This window comes from Semicossyphus pulcher, unplaced genomic scaffold (genome assembly GCF_022749685.1).
Source record: "Semicossyphus pulcher isolate SPU_LCO1_2020_fin unplaced genomic scaffold, fSemPul1.0.p SCAF_9, whole genome shotgun sequence".
Lineage (NCBI taxonomy): Eukaryota > Metazoa > Chordata > Actinopteri > Labriformes > Labridae > Semicossyphus > Semicossyphus pulcher.
The window spans coordinates 23,122,380-23,139,445 of NW_027211770.1; the positions used below are offsets into that span (position 1 = coordinate 23,122,380).

Here is a 17,066-nt window from a genome sequence, read left to right on the forward strand (position 1 = left end):
CTTTCTATCAATTTAATATTTTCATCCTCTCTTCATTGACTGCGCCGGCCGCCCCCTCCGTCTCCCTATTAAATCTCTTTATTCTGGTTCTGAGAATGAAGACACAGATCAGCATCGTCGCCGGCTGGCCGTGGACTTCTCTCTCTACTTGTTCCTCCCTCCCTCCCTCCCTCCCTCCCTCCCTGCTGTGCAGTGAAGAGAATGAAATAAGGGAAGACGACATGTAACCACCAGTAGTCTTGACCTTTATCAAGCTCCGGCGCCCGAGGCAGGGTGAATGAGACATTAAGAAAATGACTGAGCATTATTAACCCCTACTTACTTAAGCACACACACAGTCTGCTCTGGCTTTAATGCTTATTTCCTTGGCCGGCACGTATCTGACAGTAAAGGATACACGGGGAATAACACTTATGCATTCTGCGTCACGTCACTTTAGAAAGAAAAAGAATGGCAAGACCGGCCCGGCCCTGCCAGCTCAGATTGTTTAACTGTGATTGATCCCTCGTTGAGCTCCAGCTTCCCAGCACTCCTGTGAATGCCAAGTCCTGTTCAGAATTGATGCTTCATTATAAACCAACCGCACAACTCCTTCAAATGATGCATCAGCCTCGGAGAGAAAAGCTGGACCTGCGAGGGCCAGATGTTAACCCTGATGGCATCAGTCCCCACCAAGCTTTACCTCTAATGATAAATCATTTCCCTCTTTTTAGCCGGTGCGCACGTGAGAGCGACCGGCGCATGTGCATGTGTGGCCATCCTTCTCCTCAAGTCAATCAATGAGCAGAGACAATTCCCCGAGTGACATTTACAGAGAAGAAAGAGAGCCATTTATCACTTTAGTTTTGGGATAATAAAAGAATGACTGAATGAGCCAGTGTGTGTGTGTGTGTGTGTGAGGGAGAGAGCAGGCAAGAGAGAGAGAGAGCTAAAGATGAAAAGGGGGATTTCAAAAGCACATGAAAGGAGCAGGAGAAATGAGCGAGGGAAGAGGGAAATGAGTGATAAAAAGGGCTACTTTGTGGGGAGGACTGAGAGTGTGAAATAGAACAAGTGAGGAGAGAAGAGAAGGCCGTGAGTGACTGACAGTGAAAAAGAGAGCACGAGAAAGAAGGGTATGAAAAAAAAAAAAGGGCCCGGGGTACGGAAAGAAAAAAGGCAGCGAGACAGAGGAGGGGATAGAAAAAAAGGCTGCGGGCGCAGAGAGAAAAGGGGGAGACGGAGATGAAAAAAAAAAAGGGGGGAGAGAAGACAGAGCGAGGCAGACGTGCTGGGTTCATTCAGGGCTATGAGCAGACTCAGAGTTCAGACCTCACACGGTCAGCATACTAAACACCGGACCCAGTGTCCTGACCCAGATTCATGCCACTGACATACAAATCCAGTTGGGGAGGGAAGAATGTCGCCCCCCCTCCTCCCCTCCTGTATGATCATACCTCACACAAAAACACACCCCCCCTCCCCCGCCGCCCCCGTTCAATCCCAGCTGGTCTCACAGTCACCTCCTAACCCCACAACCTCGCCCCGCTCCTGTAACCTCCCCACACATATGCTGGCTCCCACACTGATTTGTTCACACATGGCTCGCTTTACACATACAAATGTACACTCCCAGGCAAAACCGCACATGCAAAGTAGCTCTCTTTCCAAGGTCAGTTTCCCTTTTTTCCCAGCTCAGGTGAGCAGACATTACAGCTCTGCAGGAGTTCCTGACCAGCCACTACCCCGAGGTGACCTCCGCAGCTCCATCCATCAGACGCGGGCGCAGCATATCCACCAGACATTAGCATAACAAGCATCTTTCTCCAACATAACTCTTCCTCTCCGCTGCCCTCCGCTTTTTTTTTTTATCCACCTGCTCCAATCAGTCAACGTTAACTACATTTCCCTTTTGTGAGGCGGCTCCCTCCATCACTCGCCGGGACCGCCAAGCTCAGGTAAACTGATCGACGCTCCCCTTCTTACCCTCCCACAATCCTTTTGGGCTCATGACAGGCGCTTGATGGACAGGCGAGAGAGAGTGAGAGAGGAGCGAGGGGACCCTGCACGTGGCTGCCGGGAAAAGGTCCGGAGATGGAGCGCTTGTGAAATACGCCGTTTAGCTCCGTATACATCATCTCTTTTCTCAGGGACAGCCACGGCAATATGCGTGCACATAAACACACACATTTACACACATGCACACGGCCATCAATCCCCGTGCATACAGCAAGAGATATCCGACGAAGAGAAAAATTGAATTAGGAAATATGGGCACCGTGATTTGTGGGAAGCCGGTTTTGTGGCCTGAAGAGAAATACAGCTCGGAGCGCACTTCATCTTGTAACGGGAGCAAAAGAGGAAGAAGCATCTGTGTTGTTTATCTAAAGCCCCCATCTAGTTACAATGACTTGATTTGAAATATTCATATACATGTATGACAAGACCAGGCCCATTATGTTGCTCTCTCGGCGGGGCTCCACTGAATGGACTGAATGGAAACCCATCAGTCAGTGTAAATTATGAAGACAAGATGCATTACATAAGCCTATAGATGGGCATGAAGAGGAGTATTATTGTAGCCTGATATCAATCACGGCAACACGCGTTCTCCAGTGTCATCAGTATGATAATATGCTATAGGCTATTTCAAGGATAAACCCGCCATTATAATAATTCACAAAGCCTATAACCAAAACAAAACACATTAGGCTGCATGTAGGGTGCATCATCACGGGGCATTATGTGGGTTATGCTATAGATGGATCTGTGAGTATACTAATGGTACTTGAACCATAATGAACCATAAATTATATGACGTATATCAATTCTTTATTTCTCTTGTCAACTGAGGTTGTTTTTTACGATTGATCAATTAAAACTACAAAGATGGCGTCTTGATTTTGCTTCTTTGTCCAATCAGGGGTCCTAAAATAAAAAATATTCCATTCAATGTATTTAATATTTAATATACAAAGCCTATAAAAGTGTAGCTGCAAATGTTCGGCCTTTATTTCTGACTTAAAGCGGTAATCTCAAAGATTCTCAGTTTCGTTCTCTTTGGCGGCACCTGTGGCGATAAACGGTAATCGCCGGAGCACACTTCTAAGATATGTGACGTCCACGGTTGGCTCCGGTTGTAACTTTTGATGTTCCTCACTGACGGTCGCTTTCCTTTTTAGAAGTCTTATCTGTAGTCATCGATCTTTTCTTTGTTTGTTCACACCAAAGACTTTTTATATAGATGGACCACGCGTCTCCATCTGCTCCCATTGTAAGAAAGTGATGCCAAAATAGCCCCTGTGATAGGCGCTGCCATCTTGCGTAATAGAGATCAGCGGGTGGAGCCGTAGCCACTTCCGCTAACCAAAACACACACTTAACTTACTGAAAAAACAGCAAGGATCCTGTTGGCTGGCGTATTTAACAGCAGAACAGCTTCTTGTGTTGGTCTGAGGTTAACATTCACAGATATGGAAACTTCAATGACTGTAGTGATTGTTTTAGTTACGTCTCCTCTCGCCGTTCCTCCTCTACTCTGCTAATCAGGAACAGATCGGCTGCAGGAGCCGAATTTGTCAACAGAGCTGTCAATCATCCTTTTTACAGCATCAAATAACTAATTAAAACTAAACTTGTCAGAAAAATGAACACATGGATGTAAATCAGCATGATAAGAACTAACTATAATGACAGAAACCATGTTTGAGAAAAATTTCTTTGGCGTGTATTTTGATTTTATAGTTTGACTCATGTCCCATCTGTTAACATGGAGGAGGTGGGCTTCATGAGCTATACTGCAGCCAGTCAGCAGGGGGCGATAGAGAGGGTTTGGCTTTACTTTTAGGGAGCTGTCATGTCGTCCATCTTTTTATACAGTCGATGGTTTAGACATAGTAGATTTAGTCACAACACTTGCAGAGACCGGAAAAGCAGCCGCTAAAAATGCATCACTAACTGGGCGCCGCTTGTGATTTTCTTCCACGAAAGTCGCCACAGACACCCAGTCTGTAATACTGCAAATGCAAAGGCCATAGGCTCAATCACCACTGTGTTACCTCATTCAGCCATCGATAGACTTAACCGACATTTATTTACATGAAAATCTTCCACATTATCACTTTAAATGATCAAATGTGAAAAATTATTGTTCTTGTTATTATTAATCTGCGTATTGTTTCAGCTCTACCGCAGAATCCTGCAGATTTTATCTTTGTTGCAAAACATTCCACGGCAATGCCCAAACAGTGCATGGTCTGCATCCAATCAAAAATATATGAGGCACATCTTTAAGTACAAATAAAATCGCATGTTCATAGTGCAGCATGTTGCAGCTATTAAGGTGTACACTAATACGGCGTAGGCTAGCCCGAGGCCGTCTTGCTGTGATGGGGTGAGTACTGGAGACGGAGCAGAACAGAGCGAGGCAGAGCAGGCCCTGTAGTGGTGGAGGGAAAAAAAAGACAGAGAGAGTCGACCCAGCGTGACTACCGCCTGCCTGAGTGGAGCAGCCTGCCTGCAATTAAGGTGGAATCAGGGAGAAATCTGCGCTGCCTTGATAATGAGCCTCGTCTGAATTATTAACGAGAGCTGTTCCCCCGGGACCCGGGCTCCCACTGAGCCCATCAACCCCTCCCAACACACCCACATGCACACACACACACTCACACACACACACACACACACACACACAATCATAGACCGATCCAGGAAAAAAGAGAAATAGAGAGAAACACACACACACACACACAAAAATCACACATTATGCGCATTGACACAGATGAGCAACAAGCATGCTGCCACAAAATTTTTTTGCACCACAAGGGCCAACACATTTGATTCACACGCTGCTTGCTCAAGTGAATATCCAAGGCCCTTTACAACATTTATAATGCAAACAACATTTCTGCGGGACAAAATAACTTCATCCGCTGCCATCGGATTGAAACTGACAGACTCCTCTCGGTATCAGAAGGAGCTACTTCAACATGAAACTTAAGTGAATTTGAAGAATGACAAAAATCTCAAATGTGAGAGGAATCCTTTTTTTTTGGTGCTTTTAGTTTTACTCTACAGCTCCAGCATGAGTCATAACAAAAGGGCATTTTCTGAACAGCATTACATTAGAAAAACAGCACACTGAGGTATTTCAATTTCTGCGATGTGGGCCGGTTATTAGATGATGAGTCACTTATTGCCTATTAGTCATTTTGAAAAGTATTAATGGTCATGAATGAAAAATGTATTCTGGGAGTGATTTCATTATTAAACTAGCAGAATCAAAGCATTACATGGTGTACTATTAGAAGGAATAAAAGTCAGTGGGATACTGGTGTCAATAGAAAGCGGCTGCAGGGCGACAGAGCTCACACACGGGGACTTTTACTCCCTTTTATTGAACTGTGGGTATAGTGGTTTCAAGCCAAGAGTTCGCTGTGTCCAGCGGCACTTGCATGACACACACACCCCTATAAGGAAGAAGATTTCTTCCTGTTTGCGCCTCCTCTCCCCGATTTCATAACCCGGTCTCTGGAACTCAAAAGAGATGTGTTTCAATCACCCAGCGCTGGTGCAACACTTCCCCCCCCATCATATCTCCATGACATCAAACTCACAGCCTCGGAGAGAAACGCACACCGCATTCTGTCCCTGCAGCTGTGAGCGGTTTTGCCAAAAAGTCAGCGGGCGTTCGCCAAACAGCGCCACGCCTTCCAGCGCGAGCCAATCGCCGCGAGTCAGGCAGGTTTCAAAACAAATCAGACAGCAAAAAACGGCACCGCGGAAAGTTCCTTCCGCTCTCGGTCAGCCCCCTCCTCGACCCAAAAAAAAAAATTGGTTCACCCCACCCAAGAACAGAGTGTTCCTCCATGGGTGGTTTGAGGAGGCACAAGTGTGTTGTGTGTTGTGAGCCAGAGGGGAAATCGTGGAAACCATCACCCTTAAAAGTGCAATGGGAAAAGAATGACGATTTCTCAACGCTTCACTATGCTTCTTTAGTTTATGAGGAGCAAATGAAGTGAAGGAGTAGTTAATATTCGGAGAAATGTCACCAAACGGCTGTGAAAAGTAAAATAAATTGCAGCCATGGGTAATAGGCTTGGTAAGTTCAGTTCAGCTGAGAAGAACATCCAAATTAGTTCAACCCCGTCAAATTGGGAACTTGACGGTCTCATCCCCCTTGTATTCTGCTCCAAAACACCCAGTAGCTGAGAGGGAGTTGAGCTGGGGAAAATCCAGCATTGTTATCCTATTATCTCTGAGATAATGTGAGATATGAGATTTCTCTTAGATAAGAGGAGGCACGCTGCTTAAGGCAGTCTGGATCACTGGCAGGAGACCGCTTAAAGCTCAAAATCCTGACGCCATAGAAAGAGTCTTCACCTCAATTGGCCCTCGAAACCACAAAGATGGGGAAAAAAATGTATAGAAGGTCTTATAGATGGATGGAGCAGAGGAGAGAAAGGCGGCGAGATTAAAGACGTGATAACACGGGTGTCTGAGAGATGGAGTGATAAAAGAAAGCAAAGTAATATCAAAGCCTGAATTATATTGTTTTTCATATTACTGTCTCCTGATTGCTGTCTCCCGTATTTGAATGCGTGCCCATGCTTTGGTAATTTGCATGTACATTAATCATTTTCAGAGAGAAATGAACTGCCACGGCTGCCTGAAGGCTGCGGGGCGGGAGGCAGCGAGAGCGGGGCTTCTTGGCATCAGATACCCGACTCAACCTGAATATACTGCCTGAACCCAACCTGGCTCCGGCTGCACAAGCCAAGGGGAGATGTAAGGTGCTCATAATCCTACACTATAAATCTGTCCAGCATGCATCATATGCTCTCATTTTCAGAGTGTGGAAATGTGTGTGTGTGTGTGTGTCGCACTCTCAAATTACTCCGCTCCCCTGAGCCAAGACGGAGGATAAAATATGAATCAGCTGAAGTCTAGGATAGTTTCCAGTCTCTCCAGACTCCCCAACCATCATGAAGCGACACGAGCATGCATTCCTACACACACACACACACACGCACGCACGCAAGATACGCTACACACTCAGAAAGTTTCATGTCTCTCCACTTCATGCTAAGCTTCTGTCAAACACACTCTCTGCTGCACATTTGACATTCATATCCCTCATATTTGACAAGTGTCTCCCTGCTGCAGCTGCTGGAGCCGGCGCACGGTAGAATTAAGCGAGCCCGTCTGTATTTTTACCTATAAATCACTTAGATTAAGTGTTATGATTCCACACTGCATGTGGACATCTTTCCTTTTCCTCTCATGCAGTCCTTCTTTCCTTCCGTCACACTTCTTTCCGTCTCTTTTTTTTTTAGCACAGTCTTCCTTATCTGTTTTCTGCCACTAAAGGAAGCCCCATGACCCTTTGCCCCGCTGGCCCTGTGCAGACCACTATGTAAAGACACTTTATAAATAACAGTCTAGTCGCTTTGGATTAAAGTGTCTGAGTGACTGCCTGGCACCCTTGCCAACCTGCTGCGAAATCCCCTGGCCTCTGACTGCCCCCTGTGCTGGAAAAAGCCCGGCGTTGTAAGCACACAGAGGGACAAGTGTGTGTTCGACAACAGAAATGCCACACAGATGCACTGCAGCTGCAACTGGGAACACCAAAAATATAATGTGGTAATATCATGTGTGACACATTTCTATCTAAATATGCCTATTATAAAAAAAAACCACAATGGATTTTCTGTATCTCATGCTGACATGTGCATTACGAAACCTTCCCATACTACAACAACAGCATTATCTAACCCGCCTCGAAGCTAATGAACTTCTGGGTGCCTGCAGGGCAATCCCAAACACAAAGTTCCCTTTAAACCCCGCCATTAGAGGCATTATGAAGTCAAGAGCGCGACCACGCACCATTCTCTGCAGTGACATGCTGTCAGACCAATGAGCGGGCCCAAACACACACGCCTATAGAAGTAGACAGCCCCTCCCCCTGCATTAGGGCCCCACAAAGACACTCACACACAGACACACACACACACAGAACACCACCAACCCTGACGCTTTGTTGCAATTGACATGTGCTTCTCCCACGCGCAAATGCAGAATGCATCCACGTGCATGCACTGAGACATAAAAACAACCACGTGGGGCTTCGGAATGAGTCGCTGACTTTAAGTTCAGCATCTCGCAAGTTCCTACGAAGGATCAGCGTGGGCACGGAGGAGTTGAAACTAAAGGCCGGTGACCGTGTGCCAGTGGAAAGCGTAATCAGGTTCACAAGTACACAATAAGACGTAACAACGTTCAATAAGGAGGTGATTAAGAAGTCATGACCTTAGAATTCTGCAGCTTTCCTAGAAGTCAGAAGCCATGAGGTATTTATAGGAGCTTAATTGTGCCATCTCGATGTACGTGCTGTCTGGTATCTGTCATCAAGCCAGCATCACATCCCTCCTAAAACCATTCACAGAGGCTCGCTTTACAACACACAATCTGTGTTTGAGATTTCGTCTCCTCCAGCCCCCACGTTTTTTTTTTTTCACCAAGTAGGATAAACCGTCTCAAGAGTTCCCTTTGCTCTGAGTTGGTCATCCCCCCGCCCACCACCACCACCACCACCACCTCCCTCCTTCCAGCCCACCTCCTACGCAATCTGCAAAGCTATACCGCTTAATTTCATTTCATTTCATCAGCTGCTTACCAACAATTCTTTTTTTCCCCCTGTCACAACGGAATAAAGAAGACTGTTTTGCATCAAATGGTTTGCTCGTGCATGGCGCTGTTGATTGAGATGGAAACGTGGCGGATGATACAAGCAGCTTTTTCCTACTAGCGACTAGCTGCTGTCAAATATAATTGCCTGATTTGACTATTAAAATTACACGTATGAGAGTACCTGCAATGTGTCTTTTGCATCCTTTAGGGCAGAAACATGTGACATCAAATAAACATTGTCAAGCTGGTTCTTACAAGCTAACTTTAGGTCCAATTTTAATGTTAATCTCTCATGAAATGTCTTTTTTATTGAAATGTAAATTGTAACACAATCTGCAAAAATTAAGATTCACTGACACCAGAAAAAATATTCTTCAGGGCTTTTATTTTTTAAAATTCATGCAAATTAAAATTGGATTTTAATGTGAAAGTTGAACATTGGCAGAAAAGGCCAAGTTACTAAGCATCTGCTGTGTGATTGGTTCCTTTAAGCGCTGCACATGTGACTCCTGACTGAATGTTTACATTACCATTCCGCCCCAAAACCAGGTCAGCCCTGTTCCTGACATTATGGCTGCTTGCTTTAAGAGACTTACCTAATGCCCCGTCATTACCTGGAATGGGCCCCATGTCTAGCCTGTGGCCTGAAATAGCCCGGGACCTCAGACTGCCGCTGTGGACTGCCCCCCTCCTAATTTGCAGTTTCACAAATAGCAGACTGAGACTTTGGCGCTAAAGATAAAGCGGCCCAAAGGTTGAAAACTCCTGATGCAAGCTCAGGGCTAATGAACTAAAGTCTACCTGGAGGCGCACCTTAGCAGGGTTCAGTTTAATGGGGCAGGCTTAAGGTGTCAGTCAGGTGCTTGTGATTATGACTGAGGCCAACCGAGGAGACTCGACTCCAAAGAGAGTTGGGGTTATGCAACAGCAAGGAAACAAGTTCTGACAACAGAACGAAGGAAAAATATGAATGCGTGTTGTTGGACACATGCCATTACTGTGGTCTTTGACGACATGAACAACATGCCTGGGTAGCTCTGGATGAGCAGAAGTCATGTGACACCACGTCAATAGTTCTTCCTGTCAGTATTAACAATCTAGTCAATTATGGTTTTATGCTGGGCAATTTGAAGCCATTTCAAAGCCCTCTTTTTGTGGTCTTGCTTAAGTAGCACAGATACAACACAGTCTGGAGCAAGATGACTGACAACACACAGCCCTCAACTTCTCACACACAGCCATGAGATGCAAACTTAACATCTCTAATCTCCAGGCCTCTTGGTTCAGCAAAGGTGCACCGCGAGGACATGCACTTCTGCCCCCCCTAATCTCCCCGCTCCTTCTCCCCGTCCTCAAATGGCCATAATGAATAGAAACAAGATGAGGCTGGGAATAGAGGCTGATAACATGGGCAGATGTCCAGGAGGTTACTCTAGGCTCTCAGCCAGGCGAGCAGTGGTGGTGGACTGTGGTCAGTTGTGAACAGCCCTCTGAATATTTACATTGCGGACAGCTGACCTGTGGTCTCCAACAAGTGTCCCTCTGTTGATTCTTTCTCATTCATTCTGATGTATTATTAAACTGAAGTAGAATCAATACTTTCTTCTATTCGACTGTCACATTTATTCGCAGCAGAAACGGAATTAATCATAAAAGCATTGCTGCTCCTGAGTGGATTTCATGCACTACTACGGACGCTGTTGCCCACTGTGAGCTTATAGGCTTGTTACACACACAGTGAGTGACTCCACTCCAGTCTATTACATTCTGCCATCAATGATCTATTAGAATGACAGGCGGCAGTAATGAACTAAGACAAGATAACGCATGGCACCATTCATGCGTAACAGACACGGAATCCCACGGTGACATGTGTATGGCACGAGGGGCGAAAAAAGCATAATGGCTTAGTGAATAGGAATAATACTCAATGTTATCTCGTGACACTCTGTGATTAACACGTCTAAAAACGTGCTGGCCCGTGTGTTTGATTCCTTACCTTCCAGCCAGCTGAGCTATTACTGTCGCCCTTATCCTTGAAATAGGGCACATAACGGACCATCCAGTCGTATATCTGTGACAGCGTGAGTCTCTTTTCTGGGGTGCTCTCAATGGCGCGGGTAATGAGATCCGCGTAGGACTGGTTCCCCCACGCGTTCCGCCGCGAGGATTTGGCTTTGCGCAGCGGTCCGGTCACATCGAGCGCCGCGCCAGCCAGGCATGGGTGCGTCGCGCCTGTGGGTGCCGGGGCGCCGGCTGGATGCTTCAGCTCTCCCGGTGTTACACCCACCAGCCCCGCTCTGCAAGCCGGGACGTCCTCCGGTTCCACCTTGATGTTGGCCAGCGGGAGACCCCCGCTGACCTCGTGTCCACCGGGGAAATCCTCCGGGCAAGGCAGCGGCCAGGTGCACGAGCGAGGCCGGCTTTGCGGCTCGAAATCCGAATCAACCTGATGAGCGTCTAGTTCGTCGTCCTCCATCATCAACATTTACCCTTCAGTCAAAAAATGAATAAATAAAATGAAGAGTAAGGGAGGGAAATACCTCCACGGTGTATCCAGTATCCCACTGTCCTCTGTGTAATTCACGTGAAATTCACGTTGCAATTCGCCTTGTGTGACTGCTATTAAGCTTCCAGTCTGGATCAATAAGAGGCAATTCAACAGAGTAGAAGGATCATGATGAATAGAAGCGAAATCACAGCCTCGCGTGGAGAGATAACAGAAGTAATAAAAGTAACAGTAATTTTTCGTCCATTTTACCTGAAGTCAAATATCAAATAATGATTAAAATGCGTCTCATTCACGAGCCCACATCACCTCAAGTCAGTCAATCTCAAACGCGTGTCTGAGCCAGTCATGGGGGCATTTCAATCCAGTTGCAGCAACAGATGATATCTCAGATAAGGAGCATATTGGCAACGCAGTCGTCGATAAATCCTCCAGAAGACAACAGGAAGAAAGGAGAGAGAGAGAGAGAGGGGTTGAACAAAAAATCACCAGGGCTGTGTAGAGAGCATCCACTGAGGCGATAATGCGTGATTACCGTGAATTATTAAATCTTCCAGTCTGCACGGATTAAGCTGGCAGCGGCACATTCAAGTCCATTCAGCCTGAACAGCACCCAACTGTCTGCAATTATAATGAAGAGGCGTGCGCATGTGACAAATCGATAAATTCCCAGTCTGGAAAATATAAAGAAAGAAAAAATAGTCCGGGAATCAAATATCGTATCCACTTGTCAGGTTGATAAGACTGGCTTTTATCACTCCTCCTCTTGCTTCCTTCTATCCCCCTTGCCTTTCCTCACTCTCTCAGATCCCACACATGTTCTCATTTGCTTACAACTCGTTCCGTCGATGTGAACCGAGGATGACGCGCCGGCGCTGTAGTGGAGATGCTGCCAATTGGAGTGCGCTCGCGAAATCAATACTCTCCGAACATGATTACAGCGAAATCACAAACTCTGCCTCTCTCCCTCTCTCTTTTCCCTAACTCTGCTATATGGACTCGGGGAGAAAAACCCAAATTCTTCATCAAAACTCTGTATAATGATCTTTGTGGCGGAGCGTCACACGTCGCTTTGTGTGCCAGCCTCCACGTCAAGCCGAGGTGAAACGAGACAATGTGAAAAAAACGACACGCGGGGAAATTCCTGCACAATCTCCACCAGGGTTTTTGTCTATTAAAAACACAGTCTCGTCCGTTTTAGTGCGTAATAATTTGTCCCGTGCAACGTGTGCAGCGTCCAAATGCCCTCCAGGGAGAACTCGCGGTGCGCAGGAGGTGTCACCTCTGCTGATTATTTGCGGTCTACACCTCAGAGAGTGTAATTTTCTGTGCCGATTAGACCGATTTAGTTTAGATTAAGAGAGATTAGGTAACCCTAGATTTTAATCCGAGAGGAGCCAGGTGAAAGGGGGCTTTTCAGAGGCCAGGGTGAAAAGAAAAAAAACGTCTCTGCTCCACATTCAATCAGAGTGAGGAGACATAAAACACTCGCATATCATCAGCTCAAATCGCATTTGACAAGCCTGAGCGCCACAGACACGCTGCTCTGGGCAGACACAGCGCTGGTCAGAGCCGTGTGCGTAATTCTGCTATACACTGACCGAGGGGGATTCCACCCCTTCACCCCCCCCTCCTCAAATCTGACAGCAGGGCGGGCGCACAGTCACAGGTGCTCGAATCCTATTGGCTGATTTTTTTTCCCCCCTTATGAATTCTATAAAATTTTGTGTTTAAAAAATAAAAAGATGGCGTCACCTTTTAACCTTTCTCCTTAAACAAAAATATTTCCTGCGCTCAAAAGTTATTATAATATACTTCAAATTATAATGCACGTTCACACCTGTTATGTTGGAAGTTGCTGTGGGGACAATATTACTTATTCATGGAGTAGGCAGTCCTACTTCTCCTACTCACACATGCAGCTTCAATTTCTGATGTATTTGTAAGTTAGGATTCTTCATGCAAAAAATACTAACCACCCCTGGGTAATCAGTATGACCTATGAGGGCATGATGTTATGAATGAACAATATTCAACAGCTGAATAATAAACCATCCCTCAAAAGCAGAGGCGTACATTCTCTGCAGAGCCTTGGACCCAAATTTTAGAAAGCCTAATAAGAGAGGATTCTCCTCAGTGTGTTTTACTTCTAGTTGAGTATCATGTTCTGGAGTTTCTGAGCACCTTTATCACCAGTGAAGCAAGGTGGCTGATTTGTCTGCCGACCCCGCCCTCTTCATGCAAAGTGCTCATGAACAGAAGCTGTACTTAAAAGTTGCGCCACACTGTGTGCACTCAGACATTACTAATGTTGAGAAATCTGTGTCAAAAATAGCACGCTCTTAAATGCACGAGGATGTGTCACAGTGTGTCATGGAGTGACTTAATGCTGAACATCAGTGGCATCAGATGGTCAAAATGCCATGACGCTAATAGTTTGTTTTTGTGAAAGGTCTACAGGCTGATACTTCTGATTAATGGGAATTTATTTATCATATTTTTTTAATTATTTTGCCTTTTAAATATTTGCCAAGAATAAAAGATCAAACCAATGCTGAGGAGAGACAAGCTTTTCTTATCGTGATGCTCGTTCACAAGTTCTCCCGAGGGCCAGGATTTCATGAGATTACACAATGTGTCTTGATTACACTTGAAGTGAAAGAAAAGTAATTGTGAGCTTCAAGAAGACAAATGATCTGATCCAGAGGCTCCCAGCAGGACTGAATCTCCGGAGAAAGGAGAGGAGGAGGAGGTGGTGGTGGAGGAGGAGGAGAGACAGACAGGGAGGCCAGGCAGCACGAGTTTGAAAACTACATATGTGTTCGGTCCCTTCCAGGCTGGCTGCTACGCTGTCCCCATACCAGACATTCCAGAGGCAGCGTGGCTGGCTTCAGGCTCTGAGTGGCTGATCCTGGAACAGCATGTTCTGCACAGCAGTAATCACCTCAGCCAGCCACAAGCAAGGCAGAGCACCACATCAACAACAAGGCAGAGCTTTGTGCCTGTCAGTTTGCACCCTGAAAAAGCGCTCTAGAGTTTCATTCACATATGGAAAGGGACACAAGTTTTTCCATCCATTTCTGCAAAGGCCCTCCTCTTTCACTCGGCCCTGCCTCGCAACCTCATCATGTTGTGCAACTTATCCCCGCACCCCTCTCTGCCCGGTGGGATTAGGACGAGAGGAAGCCGCAAGAACACCCTTGGGAGACCGATGCCTGTCTGGGAAAACACCTCCCCTGATTCTCCTCCCCTCTTAGCAAACAGCCCACACTCTCTAACAAGCATATGGGCTCCCAATGACACATGAAGGAGAGGGCTCAAATCCAAGTATCGGGACCGTTCCTGAGTAGGCGAAGCTGCATTTTCACCCCTCTGTGGCGTTGGCCCAAAGTAGGCCGACTTAAAAACTTCCCACCCCGAGCAAGAGCCAGCTTTCTGTGGCATCTTGGCATCTTCACTGCCAACTATGAACATTATGTTCAGAGGCAGCAAGACAATTGGTGCCAAGAGTTTTAATTAAGACTGTGTTGTGGAATGGAGAGTAAAGGCATGTGCAGGTAATGGCTTCTCTCCCAATTTCAGAGGTCTAACAAAAAAAAAGATTAAATAACACTATCTGCCTAAGCTAATTAATTATATTTAACAGTTAAAGACCCAAAACAAGCAAATGGTCCAGAGAGGAAAATCAGTGTGTGCTGCTCTCACACCCCAAAGTACAGCGAGCATAATGGTACTATAATAATCTGATGATGGCAGAGATGCTTAACGACAGGAGGGGTGAGTGAACAGTGGAGTTAATTTGATGCCATGAAGCTGTGCGCGCCAAATCAAGGTTTGAAACATATAATAGACAAAAAATTGTAATAAAACTTGCTCCAGGTGTTTACATGACACGCAGTAATTTAGTTATACAATAAAAAAACCTATTTTCTGGTACAACTTCCTCTAATGTAAAGATCGGCTTCTTTTTCTGTTTCATATCTTCAAATTAAATTCTGCTCTGCTGGTAAGAAAACAACATTCATATGATATTTTCTGAAATTTTATTAACAAAATTATAAAACATTGAGAAAAAAAATTGATTGATTGACAATGAAAATACATTTTACAGGCGCGGGAAGTCTAAATGTTGAAAATGATCGGCTGCCTGTGTCATAAAATTAGAAACTATAAATGAAAGATATAAAATATCAAAACACTCGCAGCTCTGTTGCAGTTCTGTTTGCAGGTATTATGCTAATGGAAGCACCTACATAACCCCAGACTTAATACTGTAACCCTTATCCCCGATAAGAACGTATTCATAGACTTTTCAGGATTTTTGCATTCATGTGTTGGAAGAGGGTGTCACTCTCGTCTCCATTTCCTGAAATAAACCATGCAGAATACCATATTGCTTCCGGCAACGAGTTAAATCCCTCACTTGTGCAAGTCAGTGGTTGGCTACATCCACAATAGACGAGCAGGCCCGATGCCAAGACACTGATTAGCCTAGCTCTGCCTCTGTTCTCCAGGCAATGCGGAGTGGAGGTGCAGTGGGAGTCCAGCTCATCACCAAAGAGCACTGTGCTAAACACAAGTTTAAGTGGAAGAAAGCCAGCAGACTGTAGTGTATCCATGCTGGACATATAAAGCCTTGGGCAAGGAGGCATCTGCCTCTTTAATACATAATTCACTCAGAGCTGAAACATCATGCTTTAGTCCTAAGGGCCGGAAGACAGCTTCTGGTTTTTGGAACAAAAATCTGTCTCCATCAGATAATCCAAAGTCCCATTGACGGGCAACTTGTGTGCTAAAAATCCATCAATAGAATTAGGCTCAATTTCATTTTCTGGGATTTCCTTAAAAAACAGACACATTTATTAAAAGAAGAGGTGCAATTTAGAGTATTTTGGAACGCTCAAAGGGTGGTTTTTAAGATGCACCAAATGCATGTAGAGAAGCAATGTCATCTCACCTTTCCACCTCAGCGAGCTCGTCCTCATCAGCCTTGATATGCAGGTAGGTCAACATGTAGAGACAGCCATCTGCCCTCCAGCTCTCCCTTCAGACATGCAAGCAGTCACTTTACATCGCAGGCCCTGCAAATGCATCTTCCTGTAGGGGTATTATTAGAAGCACTCATGTCTTATTGCACACATTATTATCATAACTGACAGGATGTGCATTAGTTACTTCAGTCTCCGCAGCACAGATTGGCCATAATGTTGACACACTAGTATACAAGCCATTTTGGGATTCAGCATGAGGAGCAAAGAACCTGAGGCAGCTGTAGTGCTTTCATGTGTAATAGTCCCAGCTCAAGTTCCCATGAAAGAGGCACTAATGGGTTAACAGAAGAAATGAGAGGGGAAGAGAGGGAAAATCAATGCTTTTGTTGAGGGGAAGAAAGAAAGGCTTTCACAGGTCTATGTATCATTAAGCAATTGAGAAAGCTAATTAGAGTGGGGGGAAAAGATGTGCAGATCTCACAGCTAATTATTTCCATGGCAACCACAGCTCCTGTAGATGATCTGAGGTAGCTTTCAGTTAGCAAGACAGCCAGTAACACGAAGACCAACAGAGACCCCTAGTGGAATAAAATGGAAGTGCTCATGTGAAGTTATTAAAACAACTTATGGATGAGCAGAACTAAGAGCTTTAAACGCAGAACAAATATTACTAGTTTATACTACTAATAAAGAACAGGACTTTGTGCAACCTTTATCATACTGTGGCAAAAGTTGCTAAAGTTAATGTTTATAATTTTTTAAGTGTTAATCCTGCTTTAAAGCGGGAAGTAAATCTATATTTTATAACAAAGATATGATCTAGAGCTTCTCCACAGCGCAGTAGCTAGCTAACTGACCGAGCGTTCTTGGCGCTCTGCGGCTAAATGTTGCAGATTGAT

At 45.4% G+C, this 17,066-nt stretch overlaps 1 protein-coding gene across 2 annotated transcripts in view; it reads right to left on the bottom strand.

Moving 5' to 3' along the window:
* LOC138584445 (forkhead box protein O6-like) overlaps window positions 1-11,155 on the bottom strand; it is a 29,790-nt gene extending 18,635 nt beyond the window's left edge. For both annotated transcript variants that reach the window (XM_069656687.1, XM_069656686.1), the window contains exon 1: window positions 10,667-11,155. In XM_069656687.1, coding sequence (XP_069512788.1) covers window positions 10,667-11,155 — 489 coding nt within the window. The remainder of the gene's footprint in view (window positions 1-10,666) is intronic.
* Window positions 11,156-17,066: the final 5,911 nt, after the last annotated feature.